This window comes from Trematomus bernacchii, unplaced genomic scaffold (genome assembly GCF_902827165.1).
Source record: "Trematomus bernacchii unplaced genomic scaffold, fTreBer1.1, whole genome shotgun sequence".
Taxonomy (NCBI): domain Eukaryota; kingdom Metazoa; phylum Chordata; class Actinopteri; order Perciformes; family Nototheniidae; genus Trematomus; species Trematomus bernacchii.
The window spans coordinates 20,591,220-20,619,203 of NW_022987739.1; the positions used below are offsets into that span (position 1 = coordinate 20,591,220).

Consider the following 27,984-nt stretch of genomic DNA (forward strand, 5'->3'; position numbering starts at 1 on the left):
ATGAAACTTGTAAAGAGTACAGGAAGAAAAAAATCTTCATATGGATATGAGGGGAACATAGTCCTGACTATGAGCAGTAACTTGAGGTGCTCTGTGAAGGTTAAACCCACATGCTTTTCACTTCATCAAGCACCTAATGAAAACACGACAGTTTGCACGTTTAAGGGACCTTGACTTTCCGTTTTTTGTAATTATGAGCTTAATGATCCGCGCTGTTAATTAAACTTCATATTCTCAGTAAATTATCGTTTCCTCCCTCCACCACCTCGCCTTCTCACTCTTTGTCTCCTTTTCTCTCTTTTTTTCTTCTTTATAATTCTTTACAGCACTCTTTATCCCTTTCCCTCTTTCTAGAATAGAAATTGAGATAAATCCAATGCTCATTATTGCCCGGGGGGTGGGGGGGGAGTGCAGCTTCTTGCTAGAAATAGTTGATATTGTATAATTTTTATAATATTTGATGTATTCAATAATATTTTTAGTTTTTCATAATTTTGACCAAATACCTCAATATCAATTTTGTAGAATTGACTAATGATGCTTTACTAAAAATATTCACATTGATACAAAATCATCAGTAATGTGGATATAATGACTTTGTCGGTAAAACAACTAACATGAAATATAAATACAAAATGACCTTACTTCGTATTAATGCAGTCTTTAAAACCAGGAAAAGACTACATTTAAGCCATTTTACATCACTGTTTATTGTAATATGACTGTTATATTGTCTGGTAAGATGTGCACATATTGCTTTAACCGCTAATGTTTATATGAATATTCTTTAAGGACATTATTGGACATTTCCCTTAATTTTCTTTTTTTATAGAAGTATATATTTTAATTTTATATTTATTATTGTATTGCATTAACTTTCAATTGTGGTTATATAAACATTTGTATTCCTTTTTTAATGTATCTAATATTTTATCTCATTCTCAAATGGAGCAACTTTAAAAAAAATCTATTTCCATAAAATTCCATATATATATAAATTATATATAAAAGTATAACAAAATACCTAGTCTGATATCATTATAACAATATAATATTGATTACGAAGCCCTACTTCTTGGCCGAGTGTGCACTCACATTGACTGCCGTTAGTTGACCTCAGCTGAGTTTTGTATGCCAGTGTATGCGTCTGAATGTTTATCTGAATCTTTTATTTCACCCCTCTTACATTCAGCCTCCCTCAATGAACTGTGATCATCCACAAAAGGCTTTCATTGTGCTCTCCGGGCTCTCGGTTGATATTTCTGCTAGTGTAAATAACACCGCTGGCTGAGGACGTTATTGTGGCTGTTTGGCGTCTTTGTTGCCAATATGATGGATTATACTGGAAACAGGAAAAGGACCTTTAGGAAATAATGGCCAGTTTATCAGGAAATGGTTGCTGCATATTTGAGACAGACTTATTTGCATGAAGGATGGGCCTATTCTCGGACTTCAATTTTCATTTAATTTCTCTTTGTTTACGCTAATAACCTGTCACTGCTTCGCATACAGATGTGATTCGCCTATACACTGCTGCACACAAGCACATCCTGTTTACTGCAACCCAGAGCAGACAAACACAGGAACAACTCCATGGTTGAACAATACCAGTTATACCTGGGTTTATTGTGTTCTTAATCATATGCAGATTTTCATTATTGTCAAATGTAAAAAAGTTTTTTTTTTATAATCAATTAATCTTTAGTTAATCTGGTCATTTGATAAACAAACCTAACTTGACTTCACTGGCTTCGCAAAACATTTCCTTCTCCTGTGCATGGTGTTAGCCAAAGCCAATAATTTAAATCAATTCCCAATTCACCCTCAATTCTTTCATTTCTGTTCAGTTCAGTTTCTTAATGGGTTATCTTTAAAAAAAACAAAAATACTGCACCAATGACTTAAAATGTACAACAACTACAATGGCGTACAGTGTATAATTGTCTGAAATACATGCGAGTAATTTTACAAAAAACTAAGTGTAACAATTGTGACAAACGTTTCGGAAATATGTTTTAAAAAATGTATGTATGTTAATTATTATCCGAAACATTTGTACAACAATTCTGAAGGACCACAGCCTTGCAGTTGTGTAAATGTAAAACATAACGTGCTTTGAGTGAGTAAAATAAAGAACTTATTCATACGAATCAGCAACTGGGCCCTTGCTGTGTGTAACTGCAGATGATTGAGTCTGCAGTTCAAATGTTTTGAAAATCTGTCAAATGTAATAGCATTTTAGTTGCAAATTCAGGAGTGTCATCCATCAGCGACATTAGGGACTATCCTAAACAAATCCTTACTGTGTTGTGAGCTGTTATGTGAGCTCATTAAAACACCTTCTGATGGAGAGGTGCTGCATTTAGGGAAAAGTCAGACTAAATAAATTACCGGTTGTGTCAAATAAATGCCTGTGCGATTCCACAAGTGCAGCACTTTCTGTTATACAAGTATTTGAAATGCATCCATTTAAATCCTTATGTAACACAGATAGATGAGCGGTGAGATTTTACATTTATATCATATCGCTGCTGTATCTGTAGCTGCGTGTGGATTTAATGACGGGCCCTATCAGACAGAAATAGACAAACGTATTATAGTGAGGTGCTTTTTCTCGTATTGTGCTGCATACAGTCATAGCCTGCATAACGTCTGTTTGATTGCAGCGGTAATCATCTCCCTGGAGGTCAATCAGGCCATCCATCCAGCATACCAACGTTTAAATCTTGCACAAGCAGCACAGTCAACATTACAGCTGATTAAGACAGTCCCATAAAGACGCTCATAAATGTCAAGACACATAAACACTTACACCATTTTGTTCTTGTCTCAAAGTGTGTGAGTGCTCCAACTCTCTCTATATTACTCTCTAATATACTCTGCGGAGTGTACTGTATATGCGTGTGCATCTCCTGTCCTTTAATGAAGGTATCAACAGGTTGTTGAGTATAGTGGTAAAAATAAATGCTAATAAGGCTGTGTAAAATAAATCGTCATTATTTCAGTCCATTCCTCCAAACAGTAATTGGATGCAAATAAAGGTCAACTGCCCTGCTGACTTTCTTTGTGCCAGCTGTGTTTGTTGCTGTTTGTTACATGACCTAATTTTCTAGACCTTCACGCTTAATTGTGTAAAATTGCCCCACAGAATTCAAATTATTATTAAGCATCATAATAGTAATTTGTGTTGTGTGTGCATATGTAGGTGAATATATGATGTTGTGATGTGCTACTTTTACTTATTGTAGGCTACTGTTTGTTTTTGATTGATTTTGATGCCAATATTGTTGTACTTCTACTTACGTTTTCTACCTTCAACAGACAAATTCTGCTCTGTGGTATTACTACTATTACTTAGGGAAAATATCTATGAACTTCAGCCACCACTGATTCTACATAAAACAATCCAATATCACCATTACAGCTAATGTTGTGATGGAAAACCAGCTTATTTTACATTTTTCCTTTTAAGTTAAAGGACTTTAGTTATTATGCTTTTTGGGTTTTTCCCTTTCCTGTGTGTTATATACGTTTTTTTGCATGTAAATGGTCTTCAGAATCTTAAATCCCAAAGTTCCTTGCAGAGGGCGTTTCTCAAAATACCAATATGAAGCAGAAAATCAGCACAATAACATTCGAGCATTTTAATCATTTATTATTTATCTATAAAATGACTGAAGTTGCAAACTCTAAAATCCACAAGATCCACATTTCTTTCTTCTAAACAATCTATTGCTTTACTTTGAGCACCTGACTGCACACAACTTTCCAAAGCAGGTCAGGAGCTGCTGGAACGTTCAAATGGATGGGTCCCTCAAAGGACCCTTGCGCTTTGCGCTTATGATCCCAGCAGTGGTAAGCAGAAATATTCAAAGTTAACATCTTAGAGTTTGCTCTACAGATAAAGAGATACTTAAGAAACCAGTTTTTCTCTTCATCTAATTGGTACTTGCTTCCAGTCTCCACAACTGAAGAACACTTGAAAATGTGTTAATGCTGATATAAACCTACTTCACTGCTCTCATGTGGTTCAAGGTTCAAGTTCAAGGTTCTTTATTGTCAATCTGACATAGCTACAGAGTAATTATGCAGTTGAAAATCTTATGTCACAGGCTTCTCCAACAATGCAACATAATAACATAACATAATAACAATAAGAGCAAGAGCAATACAAAAATAATAATAGTTATAAAAATGAAATAAAGTTATGATGTGGAATAGTGCAGTATGAGTCTATATACAAGTTATTGGAATGATATATATATATTAGGTATTAGATACATACTACTGAGTAGCAGTTGAATGTTTGATGTTGTTTCAACAGTTCAATTGTTTAACAGTCTCACTGCCCGCGGGAAGAAACTGTCTCCGAATCTTCTTGTCCTTGCCCGGATGCTGCGGTAACGTCTGCCAGACGGCAACAGAAAGAACAGTTTGTGGCTGGGGTGATGGGGGTCTTTGATAATCCGTAGTGATTTCTTCCTGAGCCGCTGGGAGTAAAGGTCCTCCATGGATGGCAGCTCCGTCCTGGTGATGTGCTGTGCAGTTTTCACCACCCTCTGTAAAGCCTTACGATCGAGGTCGGTGCAGCTGCCGTACCAGGCCGTCATGCTGCCAGTGAGGATACTCTCTATCGTGCACCTGTAGAAGTTGCAGAGTATCCTGGAATCCATTTTGAACCTCCTCAGCCTGCGGAGGAAGAAGAGCCGCTGTCGAGCTTTCTTGGTGATGGTGGTGGTGTGAAGAGACCATGTCAGGTCCTCAGTGATGTGGACCCCAAGGAACCTGAAGCTTTTGACTCTCTCCACCGTAGTCCCATTGATGGCGATGGGGGCGTGTCCCTCTCCCTGCTGCTTCCTGTAATCCACAATCAGCTCCTTTGTTTTGCTGATGTTGAGATGGAGGTTGTTCTCCTGGCACCAAGATGTCAGGTTTTCGACCTCCTCTCTGTATGCCGTCTCGTTATCGTCTGTGATCTGGCCGATGACGGTCGTGTCATCAGCAAACTTCACGATGGTGTTGGAGCTGTGTGTGGCCACGCAGTCGTGGGTGAACAGGGAGTAGAGGAGAGGGCTGAGCACGCAGCCTTGAGGGGCACCGGTGTTAAGAATCAGGGTGGAGGATGTGATGTTTCCCACCCGCACTGCCTGGGGTCTGCCCGTCAGGAAGTTCAGGATCCAGTCGCAGAGGGCGCTGTTGAGCCCGAGGTCTCTGAGCTTAATGGCCAGCTTGGAGGGCACAATGGTGTTGAATGCTGAACTGTAGTCAATGAACAGCATTCTCACATATGTGTTCCTGTTCTTCGGGTCCAGGTGTGAGAGGGCAGTGTGGAGGGTGAGGGCTATGGCGTCGTCTGTGGACCTGTTTGCTCTGTAGGCAAACTGCAGGGGGTCCAGAGATTCAGGGAGGGAGGAGGTGATGAATAATTTGACTAACCGCTCAAAGCACTTCATTATGATGGAGGTGAGTGCTACTGGGCGGTAGTCGTTGGGGCAGGTGATGATTGTCTTTTTGGGGACAGGAATGATGGTGGAGTGTTTAAGACATGTGGGGACTACAGACTGCAGCAGGGACCTGTTGAAGATGTCTGTGAACACCTCTGCCAGCTGAACTGCACACACCCTGAGAACACGGCCAGGGATGCCATCAGGTCCAGGAGCCTTGTGTGGGTTAACCCTTTTAAAGGATTTACACACATCTGCCCTATTTAAAACAAAAGGGCAGTGTAGCTCCTGGTCCCTCTGTACCTCCACAGCCTGGCTGCTCTCAAAGCGTGCAAAAAAACTGTTTAGCTCATCTGGGAGAGATGCGCACGCAGACACTCCCGCAGCACCCCCCGCTGCTCCTTTGTAGTCAGTCATTGTCCTTAGTCCCGCCCACATATTCCTAGTGTTACAGCCTTTGAAGTCAGATTCCACCTTCTCTTTGTACTGTCTCTTTGCATTTTTTATTGCTCTCCGGAGATCATACCTAGACTTCCTGTACTCCTCCAAATCTCCCGCTGTGTGCGCGAGAGTGCGCGCTTTCAGTTTGCCGCGCACCTCACCGTTTACCCAGGGCTTTTGATTTGGGAATGTCCGTACAGAAACCTTCGGTACCACGTCATCGATGCATTTCCCAATGTAGCAGATGACAGTGTCCGTGTGTGTGTTGATGTTATTGTCCTCAAACACACTCCAATCCGTAGATGCAAATGCAACCACATTAGATACAATCGAGACCTTAAAAAGACCAACAAAACACAGCAAAGGACAGAGAGTGCGACTGACTGACAGATTCATATTGATGTGTTGATTGACGGCAAATAGCTGGGGAAAACAACTGATAACGTTCTAAAATGCACTTCCACTCAGATTTGTTTTCAGAGCTGATTCAGTGAAAAGGATAAACACCATCAGAAGTTTATCTTCAGCAGCAGTGTGACCCTGCAGATTTTGTACAACCTATGCTGCCAGAAACTTTCAAAAGCGACCTTGAACAATCACTTGAAGCTGCCAAAGCTCAATCAGCTTTAAAAATAAACCTGTGGTGGCCTCAGTCAACTAAATGATGGCTAGAGATAGTGACGTTTGTCAGCTTGTCTCAATGCTGTTGCCATTTCCTTGCCGCCGTAAGTTTCAATTTTCTCACTTCCTTGCACCGAGTAGATTTCCAACGAGCATCGATACCTGGGAACAGAATTTAATTTGAGCAAATGAGGTGAATCTTGCATCATCTCAGGGATGGAAGACTTTTATGACCCAGACTTTTTTTTTTACATAAAAATTGCAGGCAAGTGAAGTTTTAATGAGCGTCCACTCCACTTTCAGAAGCATCGTAATGTTTCACCCAGCAGGACACGCCAACTAGCCAACTCTGTGAGAGTGCTGAACGTCAGAAATAGATACTTCAGACAGTACTTGGAGCTAATGTCTCTCCTGGTTACTGTGACAGGTGCTTCTATACAACTCAATGACATCCTACTCATTCAGAACAACATCAGCATGCAGAGAATTGCGGCAGAGGGAGGTAGGGTTTGCATATGCCCTTGCACTAGCATATTATTCTTCTAAGACATTAAAGCCACTCTTCACACATTGTATTGATATTCAAACGCTGACCTTGCTCACAGCTCTGTTAGAGGCAGTGGAGACGATGAAGGTTGTCTCAGTCTGATCTTTGGTGTGTAAATTGACTTTGACAGAGGTCTGCATGCCATGCTGTGTTCATTCGACAGGGCTCTTTGTCATTTGCTGTGACAAATCGATTCAACATACACGTCAAAAGTTGAATTCAAGTGGAGGGGAATGACTGCTTTATTTTGTTTCTTTGATGGCAACGTGTAAAAGAAGTTCAACTCAATAAGTGACTGTTTAAATGTTACTTTACACAAATGTAATGGTGGACTTTTTGTCTGCTATTAGCCTCATAGCAGCTTAACTCAAGCCCTTGGTCTGGGTCAAGTGCCTTTCTCAAAGGAGTCTTATGCTCATTGAGTTTTTCTTGCCAACTTTAAATGATCCCTCCTCAGCACTTACACAGCAGGGTTTTGAACCTCAGTACGTTTTAAATACTGTAGCAAGGATTCGAGAAATCTTTAACTACAGAAAGGTGCCATATAAATGCTTGGCATATAACAGTCTTATTGTATAGTTTGACGGTCATGGCGTGCAATTTTGTCTGCAGTAAGTTGCCATCATACAAACATATTCCAAGATCTCCAATAAAATGTATAGATATCAACAAAACCCGTGCTACATGGCTGCACCTATTGATTATCTTTGGTATATTCATTTCTAGATTATTGGTCTAGAAAAAGTCAGTTCCTAAAAGTGTTTGATTTCTTGTTTTGTCAGTTAAAAACCCAAAGGTATTATCTGTAATATGATATAAAACGGAAAAATACATATTTGTTTTGCTGAAAACAGCCATTGCCATTTTAGCATGAATTAAAAGTGATTACAATTATCATCTAAATAATTCTCAATTACTTTCTGTTAATTGACCAATCTATACATCGTCTAATAATTCTCTAGTATACAACATATTCAAAATATAAGGCAATTTTAAATAATAATAACTATAAAATATGTATTTCCTCCTTTTTCAGGCTTTTAAGAGAAAGTTAGCAAACTTAGTTATCAATATGTAAGAACTTTTCCAATGTTAACATCATCATCTGTTGGTGTAAAAGTCCCCTGTACCACAGGATGTCATGGCCTTAACTACATGTAAAGATGGATGGCGCAAAAAAAAAGACAAAAAACTGCGCTTCAACATTTATTCTGATACTATTATTAAGTTATTTAATGGGTTTTTTCTGCACCCACATGACTCACCAAAAAGTTCAACCAATGTTTTAAATATCTGAGTCTTTAGCAACGTCACTGTCTACATTTTAACCCCCAACAAATAGTAATGTATTGCTGTCTGTCTGTCTTGTTTCCACAGTATGAGTTCAAGGTGAAAAACATCAAGAAGAAGAAAGTCAACATCGTGGTGTCTGTAGACGGTGTGAGAGTGGGCTTGAGGAAAAAGAAAAAAGTGAGTGACCTTTTCTTTTGTTTGAACTTTATATTCTCTCTCATCTTCTTATTTGATGAATTTGAGTTATTTCAGATTTGAATGCAGGAGGTTTTGATCCTCAAGTCCTATAAAAGGGTATTCTTTCAAGATGAAGACAAATCTGAATATGATTGTACTAATGTTCAGTAGTCAATAGTCATATAGGCTACAGTCTCTTTTTTTACTTTCTCATTATAAGTTTATATGACGTTTGTTTAATGAAATAAACCTTTTTTAATCCATTAAGTTTATACACTTTGTCATAATGATAATAATTTCTTGCTGTCATAGGTCATGATTATAAGAATATCTTTAATCTTACAAGTCCTAACTGTAACTGCAACTGGGTTAGATTCACACCCTTGACCCTTTGCTACATGTTGTCCCTTCGCTTTCCTCCTTTTCCTTTAACTGGTTGGATTATGTTGAGTCTCAAAATGCTTGGTGACACAAGCACGCAAAACAGGATCAACAAAAGCATCCTCGCAAGGGACCTATTTTCTCTGCATGTGGATAAGAGACAAGTTCAGTACATCTTCTACCAAAACCATGGGCACTTGCAGTGAATTGAACAGCATTAAAGACAGGTACAGGTACAATAGAGAGTCAGGGGCATAGACAAGACTGTGACAGTTCAATAAAGACATGAAGATGGTAGAGCTTGACGAAAATATGGTTTCAATGATGCCATAGGGTTTTTGGTGCTAAAGTGCCAATCCAAATGAATTGCCTGCATCCTGTTAGTGACAGGAGGTGGTGATCGATCCTCCTCTTGATTACTTGGCAGACAGAGCAGAGAATGGAGACTTTGAAAGGTAGGACAAAGGTCCTGAGAGGAATTGAAAGTATTGGGGAAGATCAAAAAACGGAGAGTTGCTGAAAAGCAAAGAGACGGGATGAAAAGAGAGGAAAGAGTTTAAAGATGAGAAGAAAGAGCAAAGATAAACCTGAAGAAGCGTGCTGAGACAAGTAGATCTGTGTTTCCTGGTGGTGACAGCTGTAATGCTCAGAGACAATCCGGCGTCGAGAATCACAGAGACTCTTGACAGGTGGATGGAAACAAACAGAAGCCACTTAGTATTTCCGTCCATTCTCCTCAGCAAGCGTTTAGTTTTTCATCTTCATTGATCCAGACTTGAAACCATTCGCTGTCGTTCAAGGTTCCAGGCTGCTCTGCTGGACTCAGCTGGAGTCTTTTTAAAATGTGTTTTAATATTAATACAACAAGCAGTGACTGTCAACCATCATCTTGTGTGAGAACTGTTCAGAAGGATAACAGTCTGCCGGGACAGGAACTCTTATTGAATTGTTTTTACTAGATTGAATATTTGTAGGAATAGCTCAAAGATCTGATTCGGTGTTGACATGTTGGTGCAAAAAGCTCAACAGATTATTTTAACCCTTTAGGAAGTCACATCTTATTGGTTTCTCAGTGGAAAAGAACATAAATAGACTCCTATGATGTGTTGATATTCTCTCTGCATTAAATGCCATGTCCAGATGCAGAGAATATTCCCTCTAAATTCTGCACAAACTCGCTCCATTAGCTCCATCGGTTTCCTCCTAAAATGGTAAAAGTATTACATTAACATTGACGGAACTAGACATTTTTATAGTGACTATTAGAATAATTTATTTCCATTTTAGTGCTGCAGTTTGAAGGACATCTGTTGAGAAGGTAATAAAAAGACTTTAGTTACTCTCTATTAGCTAACCGGTTAATTAACATAAATAATCTAAACAATTGGATCATCAAGGACCTCTCAATTGAATGAATATTACAAAGGGCTATGTATTGAACTCCACTTGTAATTGCACGCAGATGTACACCACGGACATACATTAGGGTCTCATTAAAAGGAGTCTTAATTGAGTTGTCTGAACGGTCCTCTCAGGAGAAGCTTATTCATTACACCATTATACATGCTCAGTTATGTAAGTGTGTGCGCCAACTTTTGTGTGTGAACAGTAATGTGCGTGAATGGTACATGATATGTAGAGTATGTGGATTATTGCTACGACCCCATACCATTACCCTATCGGACAGCTGAGTCTCGTGGGTTTTGCAGTTTTGGCCATCTGTCATATTTAGCATAACCTTCTACATGTATTTTGAGAAAGGACTTGCATCAAAACGTATTTCTCACTGTGGCGATGTCTTGCATCCTGTCTTGCAGTGTTAAAGGGGCCCATTTATATTATATATATATTATTTAAATGCTGTTCTCAAAAAGTGCTTTACTTTTCCCATACTGCCTGTGCTTCAGCACCTTTTGTTACTCTCTATCAGGAACAAGAGCCCAGCCTTCGCTGATTGATTGGTTAAATGCTCTGCTGTGATTGGTCAACAGCATGGTGCGGTATCTTGCATCATTAGATTCAAAGCCCACACTGTCTTACAAGGCAGAATATCAACTAACATGTAACATAGACGTGAGACCAAATAAACAAATGATAGGAAGACATAAATAGTATTTTCTGTTTGCCTGCATACTTGACATGAATAGGATAAAGGGATCTCATATTGTAGGCTATGCATACATTTGTCATTCATCTGTACTCAGAGCACAAACTGACAGTCAAATAGGCTATGTCCTGCAAAACCATGGCAACCTGGTGAAATACCACATTTTTAGGGAGTTTTGTTGAAAAACATTGATGATATAATTAAAGTAAAGACTGAAATTGGAATTTCTCAAGAGACAGATAATGGGAAGGAAGTGTTTATTCAAATGTCCCTTCTATCTTTTATGAGGTACATATTAAAGCCATTATCGAAGGTTCAGTGTCAAATTAAGCGGCGGTCTTGAATGAAAGGCCGCTCGATAGAAGGATGTTTTGCCTTCGACCGTTTTCTCGTCCCATTTGTCTTGCTGGCCCGAAAGCGTAAATGTCAAGAGTGACGGTCAGCAATCTATTTACATCTCTGAGGCGAAGAAAGACCAGAGATAGGAGTGATTGACTGATTGAGTCAACAAAGCACTGTGGAGATAGAAATCAATATGAATAATTCCTGCGCGCTGTTCATGTGTTGACATTTTGATCATGGCATTAAACCGGAAGGTAAATTGAAACCGATGGCCGGAGCAAAGTAGAAATAAAAATAAATGTTATGTTATCTACACACAGACATTATTTTATACAGTTCACTTGGGATTTTAAGACAATGGGCATAAATAATTTACAGTTTTTGGTTTAATGTTCGTCTAACAGATTAAGTTCCCTTACTTCAGTCTTTGGCTTACTTATTTAAAATCTTAAATTTGGTTTGAACTTACTGTTTTGTTTCTGTTTCCACAGAGGAAGGAGTGGACGTGGGATGAGAGCAAGATGATGGTGATGCAGGATCCCATTTACAGGTAAGCAGACCACAAGGTTTATTTTAAATATAAAATGTCATATTTCTTCCCCATAGAGAAATACTATTTTTTTATTTTTTTATTTTATTAACTTTGGTCCTCATGGCTCATTGGGCTTCTTTCCAAACACGTTTTGATCCAAACTTGACTAAATTCAGTGTTGTGTCTCAGAAAATAAGAATCCTTTGTCCCTGTCAGTGCAAGCGTTGACATTTTGGAGAAATATAGAAATTGTAGTTTGTTAATGAAACATTTTACTGACTCAAGGACAGGACAGCAAGAAGATGTTCTAAAGAAAATGCTGCATAAACATATCAGAGACATTCATTACAGACATTTGGAGTCAGAGATGGGGTCTATGACTCTGCCGAACAGTTAATTCATTTTTAATATGGCACTTTGAGAAAAATCTATTTAGCAGAAACTTCAATAAAGGATTTTCTGCATATTAATAATGCATGTAATAAATGAGCAGACCAATTATGATGATACATCTCCTTACATGTAAAAGTGCTATTGTTACCTTTCCAATTGTGACACAAAATGTTATGTTTTAATACTTCATTATCATCTCCACTGTTCATTAGTTGAACAATCAAAAACCCCATACAACCTATCCTCAACTTCTCTTGAACGTGTCAAGATGTGTGTTTTAATTCATCAACATTTTACAACTGCAAGAAAGGTTTCATGCTGAGGCACCTCAATGGCTCCAAATAGTTTCAAAGCTCTGTGACCCCACCCTTCCTCCATTTGCATGGTTGGCTTGTGTAGGGGTGGTCGCTTCATTACCCAGCCGTCATTTGGCAGTAGAAAGTCCATGGTCTTCTCAATAGTTCTGGCTCACTCGTTTAGGTACCTGTTTCTTTAGAATATCTTATAAGCCTAGTGAGGAATGTAGATATCTTTGTACAAAGTGGCTTGAGATCTCCATCAGTTCTCTATTTATGTAGCTGGATGACAAACTAGCAATGGTAGCTTGGTTGCTAACTGGTTGCAACCAAGTTTTGTCAACTTTTTTTTTTTTTTTAAACCTTCCTCAATTATTATTTGAAATATCAGGACATCTCTTGTATTATCTTTATCCAAATGGCTGTTTACTTGAAAAAACTTATCAACCCAATATGGAAAATGTTGTTCTTTGTGAACCTGTTCAACAACTATTAACTGAAGGCTGGCTACAAGTGCCAACAATATGGCTGACTCCACTGAAAAATTTAACAAAACTTCTAACGTTGGTCATAAAAGTCTTGGTTTATATGCAAGATCAGAATAAGTGACAAGGCTTGTGCTGAATAACGGAATGAATGAACAATAGAGAAACCTCATGGGGACGGGATTTGTGAGTATGAGAGAGCAAGTGTATGTTTGTTAGATCTGGAGTGTCCTCCCTGCACTCAGTTCCACCTCACAGGATTGTTACCATAAGGTCCAGTTCATTCAGTACATTTGCCTCAGGGTATAATCCTTGGATTCAAACTTGTACCACGCAGCCTGTTTTTTTTTAGGAGATGACACACACACACACACACACACACACACACACACACACACACACACACACACACACACACACACACACACACACACACACACACACACACACACACACACACACACACACACACACACACACACACACACACACACACACACACACACACACAGTGCTGAGAGGCGACTTGTTTGAATTGGTGCCTCAGACGTATTTGTTGAGAAATGAGAACAACCCTTTGAAAGGTCCACACCAGTAATCTTCTCCTTAACACACACCAACACGCTAGCACAAACTCTTACAAGCCGGCACACAGACGAAACCAGTAAAGGGTGCATGACTAAATTAGTTAGTAACACTCTTGTTCTATGGAATATCTGAAAGAAAGCAGAAACAACCGACACACACATTTTATATTTTGTATTGAATGACTCACACTTCATCCTCTTATTCTCGATACCTTTCACACACACACATTGACACGCTTACTCCCAGGCGGGCAGCGCTCAGAAGTGCATCCAGGAGCCCCGTTGAAGGTTTGGGCTTTGGAAATGATTCTGTCAGAAAGATGGATTTTGCCACGCTATTTCGTAAGCATCTCTGAGCTTTGAAATTTGGAAGGATTTGGTTTGGTGGGATATGTCTCAGCTTGTCCCGCTCTTCCGAGCCTTGTGCACACTTATCTGACAATGCAGTCACAAAGTTACCCCGCAGGTAGATCAATCAGTCACTGTCATCTGCTGAGCTGAGTCGAGTCTGACAGATCCGTCTTGACATCTCATTTTTCTGTTTAACTTTGTATAAAATGATGGTTTGAACAGTGTAATCTCTTAAATATTTATATTTTCTGTGTGAAATGGTACCTTCTACCCTCTTTACTTGCAAGTGTATACTATTTTGACGTTAGCTGACATTAGGTTCGATTATGTTTAGATTTGATTGATTTTTATTGATCAATTAAGTAGTGTTAATTGTTATGTTGTCCCACCAAATCTCAAAAAAGTTGCCACCATTTACGATAAAAAATTATGCCGTATGACAAATATGGAAACATCAAATCTGTTTTCCTTAAAATTGTGATAAAGTCTGTAAAGTTGTCCTTGTACAAACATAACACTTTTTTTTGCTGCTTTGCAATGGAATCATGGTTTCCTCTGTCAGTCAAGCCCTTCCTAGAGCATCATCTTTAACATTGATAAAAGTTGCTTGTTGATTCTGACTCCACTTGTTCAGCCAGTTACATTTTGTGAATCTGAAAACCACTAGAAGGTTAAAGACTGCTGGTGTCTGGGAATAAGGAGGCATTCGGTTGGCCGTCAGCAGAACTTTTACTTGGAATGGATTACTTTTTGCTAGCTAGTTTGCTCTATAGCTAACTTACAGTTAGTATACAACAATCACCTACAAATTAAAGTCCAATTCTCGAAAGCCACAACTGTAAACCAAAGAGAACCGGCTGTCAGCCATATTTGAAACACAATAAACATGCATTGAGATATGTGTAATCTCTATCAATCAACACAATAATAATGCATGTCATTTAAAGGATAGGTCCAATCTGTTTTATTATAACATATTCATGCAATATGTATCCTGGGAGAGTAATTGGTCTTTCCTTGCTGAACTGCAGCAGAGGGGTATATCCTGGCCCCATTCCAATACAGTCTCAATACCCACCTGCACCAGAAGCAGGTGTTAATTCAGTTTTGTCCCACCTCTGTGTAATACCCTGAGTCATGCCTGATAAAAGTAGCATTCAGTCATTTTACCTTGTTCTATAATCAGTCAGTGGCCTTGACTGATAAAATTCAATTAATAATCGGCCACATTCTGATATGAATACATGTTATGTTTCCCACAGGCCACTTCAGAACCAAACTGTTGGGACAGTCCAATGTCCTTGGCTACTTTCAAAGTCATGTTAATTTGTTATCAATATGCAAGAAGTTAAGGTGATATCTCTCAGCGTGAGCATCGTGAATCCAATTTTAATTTGAAAAGTGACCCCATGCAGTGTGCTGTCTAGTCCTTAAGGATAAGAGAGATTAGCCTGTAAATGTAGGAAATATTTAGCATTTGTGTCAGCCTCCTATCATTAAAGTGTAAATTAGAAGCCTTCCTTAGGCCACTGAAAATCCCTGTGTGAAAATACGGTGTGAATGTAACCCTTTGCTTGAATTAATGCCCTCCATAAGATATAGCGATACATATTCACATCTTTCTTTTTGAAAGGCAGGGAGGGAAAGTGCTCATCAAACTGTTTTTAAATGCCCCTGTGTGGCTTTTTAAGATTCACAGTGGCTGGATGCTGCATTTCTAAATCATTGGGGAGGATTTAGCTGAGCGCTTTGCATTTCTTCTGTGCATTCCTTTTCATCTTCAGCTGCTTTCTAGCTGGAGCCACTGGCTCACTGCCAGTGGGCTGTCCACCCACCTCGCATGCATCAGCGCTGGCAGGGGTCGCATTTACACATTTCTTGTAAATGTCTGAGGACACTGGTGGAGATACAGTATTTCAATCATTTATAATTTATTTCACACATTTTTTATTTGATTTAGCCCATTGACAAATTTAAATTGTAACTGTATTATTCCCACCAATGGGCAATTACAGTATAATATATTGTGCTCACAGAGAAACACAGTCACAACAAATGAACAAACAAATACATTAGACCAGGGGTTTTCAAAGTGTGGGAAGGTGAGCCTCCCCTCAGAGAACATAAGAACAGCCGCGCCCCCCCTCCCATTTATTATTGATATTAATGCAGGGGCATTCAATTGCATTTCAAAGAGGTCCAGGAAGAGAAAATGTCATTAAATGCTCTGTTTTCGCTGTCTACCTTTCTCTTTTTTGAGCACGTCATTTGAAATTACTCACTGCTGTTTCTCTCCTCTTGTCTCGTCTCTGTGTTTGAATCTATCGTGCTGACTCACTGACTACACCGATTTGATTGGCTGAGTAGCGTCACCTCCTTAAAACATTAAACAATAACCTTTTAAAACCTTTTTATCTTTGTTTTTTTTGTTGTTTTTTTTACATTTTCAACATCGTGGATAAATCCTTATATGCTCAGTGTGTGTACACACTGAACGTCAACTTTGCCTCCTTATTACACTCACCCCTACTTTAGTGGGAACAATGAGTCTGTGTCTTTGATGCGCACAGGCGGATGATGCGGGGGGGATGCAATGTAGACAGGAATAGATCATCCTCTGACTGCAGCCTTGACCGGTACTTGCTTTTGATCAAAGTCAATGCGGAAAGCCCGCACTCACACAGGTAGGTGGAGGCAGGGGCGGACTGGGACTAAACATCAGCCCTGGAATCTCACCCAGCCCAGCCCACACAAATTGGTAGAGCACGCTAGTCGGGGGGGGGGGCGGGGAGCCTCGCTGCGTGGAAACGGCCCGCTGAACGGCCCTCTGTCGCCTGTCAGCGCAACTTAAATGATGCCGTTTAAAAACATAAAAAATAAATGGCGGTGCCGGCCGTCAGCGGCCCGCTGACGACCGGCCGTTCTGTGATTGTCCAGAACACACAGATGGCCAGTCTGCCCCTGGGTGGAGGTGAAGGGAATGAGCACTTTTACAGCCTTTTTGGCGAGGTGGGGGAACTCGGTCTCCACAGACAGCCAAAAGTGTGCAAGTGACACTTTACTCGTCTTTTTCTCGTTATTTATTTTCTCCCGCTGCGCCTCCCCTAAAGCTCTCTGTAGAGATGGGCGAGTCCTGATTCATCCGGATCATTAACCCGGATCCTAGAAATGAGCTGGTCGTGACGAGTCTCCCCTCTCCATTAACCCGAGTCCTTGAGTCCCACACTTGGTGTGACGTACAAATTAAAACTATAAATTGCGTCACTCGCTACTCTCTTTATAACATGTAAAATCACATTACAACGTACCCCAGTCCATCTACCTACCCTTTAGTAAGTATACAGGATAGCTGCCTGCCAGAAGTGATCGTTTGGCTCAGGGGAGGGGACGCGGATCAGTGAAACTTCCTGCAGACTCGTGGGGACTCAGAGGAGCCGACGGCTCCTAACCGTAATAGCATAGCAGATCCAGAGATCCATACTCGCCATGTGCACGAGCATAGCCCCTCCTCCAGCACCCGGCTCCCGCGGCTATATCATGCACGAGTCAACAGCAGACTCGCAGATTCGCAAATCCTGACTCGCTGCAAAACACAGCAGACTCGTGCGGACTCAGAGCCGTAGCCATATAGCAGCAGATCCAGAGATCCAGCAGACTCGTCATCATGCACGAGTCAACAGCAGACTCAGATTTGCCAAATCACAAAATGACCTTTTTTTTGTGATCAATATGTTTTATTAAAGCAAAAGACACCACTTCACACACATTTAACACATACAAACACCAGTATTGCAATGATTACGCAGTCCATGAGAAAATATGGGGGGCATATGATTAGATATAATTATATGTTTAATAATAATAATTGTATAATTAAGACATTTAATATATTCTAACTGTTTTGCAATTTTCTATCATTTGTCATTGTTTGTTTCTTTTTGTGTGCTATGTTCAAAATAAACGTTTTGCCAAGTAAGATCCTTATTGGAAATGCAGCTATTACACGCAGGAGACTGTTGCACAATATGACAATTTTGTTAGAAGTCTACACTGAAACTTCATTTAGAGCCGGAAACATAATGGACTTAATCAAAATCGCGGGATCCGTGAATCCAGGTCAATGATCGAGAGACCAGTAGCCTACGAGTCAGCGGAACTTCACAGACTCAGATTCGCAAATCCTGACTCACTGTGCAAAACACAGCAGACTCGTGCGGACTCAGAGCCGTAACCATATAGCAGCAGATCCAGAGATCCAGCAGACTCGTCCTCATGCACGAGTCAACAGCAGACTCAGATTTGCCAAATCACAAAATAACCCTTTTTTTTGTGATCAACATTTTTTATTAAAGCAAAATACACTGTGTAGCGGAGGTTAATATAACGTCAGTTTAATATGCTCGTGAAATGCAACAACTTTTCGGTTTCACCGATAGGATTTCTACGGTCTTGGTGATGCTGACTCATATGACTCAAATGACTCGTATGATCCGGATCTCTTCAATGACTGACTCAGAAGACCCTGAGTCTGTAAAAGGATCCGGATTTGCCATCTCTAGCTCTCTGGCGCCCCCCCAGGGAGGCGCGCCTCACACTTTGAAAACCGCTGCATTAGATTAGACAATACATTAGAATTGCACTCGCATTAGCAAGCTTCATGGATGGTCCCATTTCCCAAATAAGGAAGCCATACATCCCACTACCTTATGTGAGTTTTAAGATCTAATTTGGAAACTAGACAATTCGAAGAAGATGTGTTGTATTTTATTGCTCAAAGAGTTATAACACATTGCTCTTTACGAGTTGTTGTTCCCACTTGAGTGGGCTTTAAAATGTTCTCCAAAAACATGAATGCAGCACAAATGCCCCTATCTCGCAATGTGAAATATTTTATTCATACACCCTGTTAATTGAAAAAGTAATTGGTTCTTCCTTAGCCCAAGCTACACCTTTCTCAAAGATTCATGAAAATCTGTCAATTTGTTTAGTTTAATGCTGTTAAAAATGTATCTTGTTAACCCTTGTAGTCAGTAGAACATACCTAAACATGCCAAAAAGCTGGTTTTCAGAGAGTTTGTTGGTTGCACAAAGAATTCATTTTCTGTCTTTCACTGTGAGCCTTTAACAAACAGCAGATAAAAGATTCCAAATTGAGATACAGCCAACATAATATCTTCACTCTGAGGGTCTAAAACCCTATGTGCAAATATTAACATATGCATGATAACATCCAATAAGTGCTTCTCAGAATCATGTACACACAGACGCTCCACACAGTGTGCACATACTTGAATGATGTATGTACAGTTCTATAAAACAAGCCTCTTGTACATAATAAAAGTAAATAATACTTAATACAGAATTGTACATGTTGACTGTTAGCACCACTGCTCCAAAAATATAAAATCAGAATCAGAGGAGACAGGTCTACTGCTGATGTAGCTTTACAGGATACTATTCCGTTCCCATCTGACTACTACAAGAAAACAATTCTAAGATGATGCTGATGGAGAGAATTGCAGTGGCTTTCAAACGGCCATGTAGTCACGTTGCAAACTTGTGTCCCTCTTCTTAAAGTGACAAACTGCCATCAAACAACTGCCAATCTCAGTACTCGCGTCACTTCTAAAGAGTGGAACTGTTGTTGATCCTGTGATAACTCAAGCTTGTGCAGTGAGAGGTGAAAAAGGGCTTACTTTCAGACATCGTGGTCAATATAAAAAGCTGTGCTCTAAATCTGTGGTTCCCAATAGTTTCTGCTCCACTGGTGGATATGCTTTTTCCAACCAACTTCTCATTCAAAAAAATCATGGTGCTATTTTCGCGAAAGAAAAACCTTTTCTTTGAATTGACCATCTTGAATGTACCGGCAAATTAGGTAATTTTCCGCCACTTGCAACCCATGAGTAAACATACTGTAGTTGTACACAATTACAGCAATTTGCAACAACTTAATACTCAATCAAACACTTCTCACAGTCAGCTTGTATTACTTGTATTTTATCAAAAGAACATTTGATTGGCCATCATTTACGGAACTATTTTTAACTGTACCTTGCGCTCAACAGGTCTCTACTAATGCAGTAGTAGCTCACAAATGTATTCAAACCTTTTTTTCATGACATTTGCTGAGAGGTCAGGAATGCTGCAGTAAGAAATTGTAGTTTAATATGCTAATATTATAAAGTACTCGGATGTATGTTCATGCACGTCTTTGGCACGTTCATATGAACTGCACCTGTTTCGGGGATTATGCGGCCGCCCTAATGGCCCATAATGTCTGAAGTGTCTCCTACTTTTTTTTAAATTAGGCTACAAAAAGGAACATATTACTGTCATTGGAAATTTCCTGGAAAATGATTTTTTTTTAATAGAGTTAAAGCCCGACTCACATTTAAATAGTGACACGCTTCCCCGGGTGATTGAATACACCCCCGTGTACTGTTCTCTTTGTATATTTTCCATGAGAGTGAGCAAAATGATCTTCAGCTATTTAAGACCAAATCTGCTGCAGAAAAGGTTCATGCGGCCATAAATCGCTTCAGAGATCAAATTACCAATTATCCATGGTAGGGAATGTCACCTTGTCTTCTTTTACCATCTTTTTCTCAATATTCATCTGCACATCTACAGAAACATTGTATGGTCACGAGTCATCAGATGAACCAATATCAGATACGGATCTTTAAATCAGGTTTTGACAAATATTTGATTTCCTTTATCACAGTGCACATAATGAATATTGCTCAGTAAGTAGTTATTTTGTCAGTCGCAATCAAATCATCAATGCAGTGATGTGACTTTTTCTGCCACTTTAATCTGAACTGAAGTTGTCAGTGAATCTGTGTAGCTGCTATCAAGGGCCAATAAGTCAGTTGGAGAGTCTGGACACAAGTTAAATTAATTCAGGCAATTACAAATTCCTTCAATACTCTATCAAGCGCAAAGGATTGTAAGTTCCCATGTCCCTGCCAAAGGGATAGTGATTCCATTCATGCTACCAGTCCAGTAGAAAACAATTATTACTCTTGTAAGTTTCCATTTTAACTGTAAAATCCTTGTTTAGTGACTTTTGTGTCATCTATAAGCCTGGATATCACACTGTCAAAGCAAAGTAAAACCCATGTATTAAGATGCTAGTTCAGTGATAAAGTATTGAGGCACTGCAAGTGAGACTTTTCCTATATCATAAGTTCAAATAAATGAACACTTCAGAGTTATGAGTGTGCAGCTTTCTCATGTGTCTCCATACGAGCCAGTTAATGCAATGCTCACTTTCCCTTAACAATAACATAAATCATTACTAAGGAGTGTTGGTCCCTGCTGTAGGTAATGCTCTAAACACTGCATTACAGCAGTTGAGGTGGGTGGAAATATTCAGCCAGGGAAGAAATGTTTTAGTCCCTTCCATGTTTTTTAATATTTTCAGTTGTAGATCTTTCTGCCTAACACACACAGACAAGGTGTGGGCATATACTGTATGTGTGTATTTGAGATTCCACCTGCCAGAGAGCCGCAGCCTTGGGGCAAAAGCAGCATACTAACTCGGTCAGGAGTGTATCAGAATCCCACGGATCAGGCGCATAAACCCACCCACGCGCATCGAACTGGCAGCCGGAACACTTTGTTTTCATCCGTGCTTGCAAAGTTCTAGGCTAACACAACATCCACATACACACAAGGCAAACATCCAATTTTAAAAAGTCACACACAAAATCTTTATTGTCTCTTAAGTCCACATAGTGTGCACACTTGCACTCACTTGTGGCCACCCACGATTTCATTGCTGGAGGGCTGGGAGCATAAAGACCTTGGAGGGGTAGAACAACAGCACATGTTCTGAGTACTAAATACCTCACATCATATCATTTATTAACTTTGTACTGTATGTTGCATGCAAGCTTATTCCACAGGTTCTATAGGTGAAGAGTGGTATGGTCTTCTTATTATTATTACTTCTCCCAAAGAGGTTATGTTTTTGTTTTGATTCTTTAGTTTGTTTGACTTTTTGGGAACAGAATTACAGAAAAACCACGGGCCAGATTTTCATGAAAGGAAGGAAGAACTCCTTAAATGTTGAACAAGATCTGAATCCCGGGGCGAATACACAGAATATTTTTCACCAGTGGAGACAGCCTTGGCGGAGGTCTGCTCCATCATCCATTGCCCTTCTAGATATAATCAGTAGTCTGTGTTTGGTTAGAGCTGTTGACTCATTGACTTCAACTAATATTGATGTATGAAAGATCCATATTTGATCCACAACCTATTATTGGTCACATGCAGTGGCATCAGTTTGTATGATATGGACTTTTGGTATTTTATATTTGCTTTGAGTACAGGAGAGTGGGGGGTTACTGTACATGATGAGTCTAGACAGTTTGCTTTTCATATAAGGAAGTCTGCATGTGAAAACTAAATGTGCACATTTACTTCTGTTTGATTCACCAGATTTTCACACAGGTTTGTCAAATCTGATGGTAATAAACTTATAAATCTGTATTGTCATTTCTGGTTAAAGAAGGTTTGATCAGGTCATTCCAGACAAATTGTAAGATTCTTATTAAAGTAACGGATTATATAATTCTGGAAAGACACACATTTTTGGTATCCAGCATTCTGTCGGGTTAGGCAAACTCTCCGGAAAAGCAAGGTAACCAGAACCATTTTACACTTGATAATACACAGTAGGATATTTTGCTTCCAAGAGGTATGTCACCCCTCTCATTCCCCATGTTAACCCCCTCTCCAACTTGTAGTAGCGGAGGGAGTGCTGGGGGGGAAGAGGTTGTTCAGTTGAATTTGTTTGTACAGTGTGCCTGACTCACTGGCCATTTATCAGACTGAGATGTGTGCAAGTTCTGTCCAGCAGAAAACCTCCAGGGAGCACTCATTCCCAGCAGCAGGATAGGTTCTTTAAAAAAACGAAAGAGCTGCTGTCGTGGGTTTTGTTTCTTTGGCGATATCTTGTCAACATCTCACCAAAATGTAACCGCATTTTATGATCAACCTTTTGCTTTTTACGATCTTTTCGGTTTATCATGTATTTGTTAGATTATTTATTTTCACCATGAGCACCAATCACAAATTGCAGGAAAATTAATGACAGTGACTTTTGTACTGTAGATAACCAAACATTTGCTAGAAATTAGTATTGGGCACATTCAATTATCACCTTATCACAATGTGTTCTAACGATACCTTAAAAGCGTTTTTTGCAGTAAACTTGAATTAGAAAGTTTAAAAAAATTACATGAACAATCGGGGAATTACGACCTCATTTAACTTACTAACAAAATATAGACTGTTTGTTTATATGTGTATATTTTCATTCTGTATATCTTTTACCTTGTTAAAATGTCTTGGTCAAGAAAGGCACTGTTACGTTGATTTAATATACCTTCTCTGTATTGTTTTACATAAGTTAAAATGTTGTCCTCCGATAGCATTCTTTGCCACCAAATCTAGGTGCTAAGTATCCTTTGGAACCAGGGCCTGAGAATATTGGCACATTTGATTGCTTGGACTGGTGGCCAGTCTAAACACTTAAGCAGTTTCACAAAACTTGTGAAACTGTATCTGCACGAATCGAAAGTAGTGACAGTGTGTATTGTAGATGTGTGTGTATACACAGAGTATCTGTCTCGGGTTCCAACTTCTCCGCTCTTCAACCACGGTAATTGTTGTCATCCTCTGAGACGTAGAATGCCCTCGCTGACTTCTGTGTAATAGTCTGTATGAGAAGTATTTGACTCTGCCCCTCCATTTTTAATCCCAACCCCTCCAGTGAGAGGTTCACACGAATCCAATTAAAGTCATTCTCATGTTTGTGTGTTCTGGTAACACCCTGATTATGTGATATGGAAAGCAAGCTCTGATACGGATCATACACACACATTTTGCTTTGAAATGTCAGCGTTCTCATGACATGCTGATAACACACTGTCACTGTTTGTGCACAGTAATACACACATGAAAGCCCATTAAGTTTCTCACAACCTTATTCAGTCCTTTACAATCTCCGTCTCAGCAGCATCCTATTCCTCTGTGCTCGAAGCTAATGGACCGGCCAGTCAAATTTGATGGTGTGCTCACTCCCCCAAAAGGGAAAATAAATGGAATGGACAATCTCCCTCGGACAGGAACTCATCGCAATATAGCCGGTAATATTTGAAGGGTCAGTTCACTCAAATTACAAAAGAACTGCTCATGCAGGTTATGTTGTGAGATAACTGCCTTTGTAGCTTCTGCCAAAGCTTAAATGTTATAGTTGCATATACATTGGAAAAACTAAACAGCATTTCCTTGTTCGTCTAGAATAGATAATGTACAAAGTCACTGTAGATATGCATAGGGACTATTTCAACAGTGAGGAAAAGCAGATACTTTTTAGGGTTTTTATGAGAAACCGTTGCTAGAAAGACTGTAGATGAAAGTGTTGGTTTGAGAACCGCAGACAAAATTACATTTCCCTTGTCAGACAAGGATATCTAAAGGAGATGTAAAATGAATTCCGACAAGCACATTTTGCAGCATATTCAGCAATTTCACATAACGTTGATGCCATGGACCATACATTGTATCCAACGGAAACAATTGGATACTCGGTGGATAAAGAGCAAGTGAAAATCCCATGCGTATATCCTCAAGCATTAAGATGGTGAAATGATGATGTACACTCCTGTAGAAGCCACAATATTTCTATTGAGTCATGTCATGTAAAAATACTACACTTACCACAACTAAAGTGTAAGACAAGAAATAAGTAAAACGGTTTGTAAATCTGTCTTTCATTGACAATGGTTGGTTTTTGGGGAATTTACAACCCACAGAATATCATTATTGGTTGACAAAACAAAACAAAAATAAGTCCTTTACAAGCTTCCTTGACATAATGACTCGTACAAACTTTTAGTAAAATTAGCAATGTACACCACCTTACACTATATTTCAACAACTGATTATCTGGAATGTTGCTTCAACTAAAACCAGGATTTATTCTGCTTTGTTATTTAGATCCTCTGACTGGATACATTGCAGGCTTTTAAAAGTTACTGTGATGTCCAAGAAAAAAAGTTTTGCACAGCCATTGAAGTCTCTTCCAACAGACCCAGATCTGTGGCTCTGCATTATTCACAGTGCCGGGCACCATCCACAAATAAGAAGAAAAGCGTTGGCCAGTCTTAATCATTGACAGTCTCAACACATAAATGGGTCCCCCACTGCTAAGCCAGATTCTTCTTCTCCCAGTGGAATTCATAGATAGATAGATAGATAGATAGATAGATAGATAGTACTTTATTGATCCCAAATTGGGAAATTATTGTTGTTACAGCAGCATACAAGGCATTTACAATAAAACAAAACTACAAAATATACACGAATAGAAAGAAAAATAAAATAAAATATAAAATATACATGTTGAAATAGAAAATATACATGCAGATATTATATATATATATTCAAAATATATGGAATATGGAGTATAAATATTGAACAGATTATAGAGTAAAATGTACAACGTGGTTTTATTTCTAGAGAAACTATGGAGCAGAGAGTTCTCTTCCAGCCAGAGGTGATTTGTTGTACAGAGTTATTGCAGTGGGCAGGAATGTTTTCCAGTATCTGTCCTTGAGGCAGGGGAGCTGCAGCAGTCTGTTGGAGAAGGAGCTCCGTTGACTGTCCAGCTGCAGGTGGAGAGGATGGGTGGGGTTATCCATGATGGACAACAGCCTGTTCAGTGTCCTCCTCTCCACCACAGCTTCAAAGGGGTCCAGCTTGATGCCGATGACAGACCCAGCTTTCCTGATCAGTTTATTGATCCTGCTGGTGTCACCGGCTCTGATGCTGCCCCCCCAGCAGACCGCAGCAAAGAAGAGTGCACTAGCCACCACAGACTGATAGGGATCTTGCTGCATACGTTGAAGGATCTCAGCTTTTCTTTTTTATTTTATTTAACCTTTATTTAACCAGATAAAAACATTGAGATAAAATCTCATTTTCAATGCTGACCTGGCCAAGAAGGCAGCAACGTTACACATAACACATAACACAAACATATAAAATACAGAGAACACAACTAAGAAAACAAAAGACGAAAAAGCAGTCACTACATTGTGCACATTAGGACAATAAAAAAAGTACACTACCTGTTACTGCAAGAGCAGCTGGTGGTGAGGACTTCAGACAACTTCAATTTAAAACATGCTATAGAGACAAGTGCCATCAGTTTTAGGCTTGATTGAAGGTCATTCCAAGACCAAGGACCATAATAAGAAAGACTCCTTTTTCCAGCCTCAGTCCGTACAGCAGGAACCTGGAACCGTATCCAGGCACTGGATCTGAGGTTGTAAGAGTCCGAAACTGGGGCAAATCTGACACGTATGTAGAGTGGAAGCTTACCTAAAATGGCTTTACACATTAATAAAGCTTCCTCAAAAAATAGAGTCGGCTCATCCCCTTCTTGTACACAGCGTCAGTGTTGATCCTCCAGCTCATCATCAATGAGAAGTTACAAAAAGAATACCTTTCAAACAAAACATCTGTACAGCACCGGGTTGGGGCTCTGCAGCTGCTTTCAGGTCCAGTTTTATTCATTCAACTCCTGCTTTGGCAGACTTTTAAAATGTTGTTAAAAGAACTTATTAAAGACCTGCTTTAATGACTGGACACCACAAATGATTTAATTGATAATAAAGTTATTGGATTTCTAAATTTGTATATTTAATTCAAAGGACAATAACTCCTCGATTCAAAATGTTGTCCTCAGTTAATTCTATACTTTGCCATATTTTATAGTTTTTTGAACATCCATTAGTAATCTTCTGTTCAAAAGCTGTTTCAACACCCTGGTTTCAATTTTGATATTTATATGAGGCATTACGTTTTGTGGTGGTCCTTCAGTCCGTCCCATTCTTGTGATCGAAATATCTCAGGAATGGATTCATGAAATGTCTTTACATTTTGCACAAACAACCACTTTGACTCAACGATGAAGTTATTATGATTTAGGGCACCTAGATCTAGGTCACAGTGACTTATAATTATATCTTGAAATCTGTCTTAAGTCTCCAGATAGACTGAAAATAACTAAGTATAAATGTAGAAGATCCGTAAACGGGTATTAATCTACCCTCTCACTAGTTTAGCTTTTGTTTATAGCTTTAGCAACACTGATGACCCTAACATTGAACTATAACAATACATGAGTAGTTTGGAAAGAGGTAAGTGGCAGCAAAATGGCAGAACATTAGTTCTACACACCTTTAATGTGTCTGAAAATGACCTTTAGCTGTTAACTGCAGCTCAGAGAAAGCAGCAGTAACTGGAGAAAATGCCCAGAGAGCTGCCACTGTTATTACATTTACTGTCCTCTCAATTCCAAGTAAAGAACAAATATCTGGGAAGGTATCACCATTATGTTCACCATCCTCCTATTATCTTAAAATACACTGAACAGACATTATAATTTGAACTTCTCTTGTTTTTCACTTATCTCAAACAAAATGCAATCCAGTGCATTTTTTTGTCATTGTATATATTGATCATACTAGTCCTCAGCTGGATTAAAAGGCCTCGGAGGGAATAGCGCTTTGTTATTGCCGTTGCTAACACTTAAAAAGATTGCATTTTCTGAGTACACAGCTTGTGTGCCTGCATTTATTTATTTCTTCCTCTTTGATTCAACCCTCCACGACTGCAGCTGCTGCTATAAAGCTCCCCCAATTGAATGTAAATGAAGATGAAGACGGTTCAGTTGTTGTTTTCCTTTTCTTAGCCCACTCATTGTTGCCTCCAGTCTGGGTATTGTGTGTGTGTCTGTATTTGTTAGTGTGTGAAGGTATGTGGGTATGACCTTTTGATGTGTGTCTCTATCAGAAGACCTTAGTCTCCTGTGGGTTGGTGTGATGGCTGGCTGTGAAACTCACACACACACACACACACACACACACACACACACACACACACACACACACACACACACACA

General features: G+C 39.4%; 1 protein-coding gene across 1 annotated transcript in view; it reads left to right on the forward strand.

The window, feature by feature from the left end:
• The window catches only part of LOC117495483 (carboxyl-terminal PDZ ligand of neuronal nitric oxide synthase protein-like), a 185,879-nt gene that overhangs the window by 66,460 nt on the left and 91,435 nt on the right, over positions 1-27,984 (forward strand). Inside the window, exons 3-4 of the mRNA XM_034146763.1 lie at positions 8,431-8,523; positions 11,845-11,903. Of these exons, the coding sequence (XP_034002654.1) occupies positions 8,431-8,523; positions 11,845-11,903 (152 nt within the window). The remainder of the gene's footprint in view (positions 1-8,430; positions 8,524-11,844; positions 11,904-27,984) is intronic.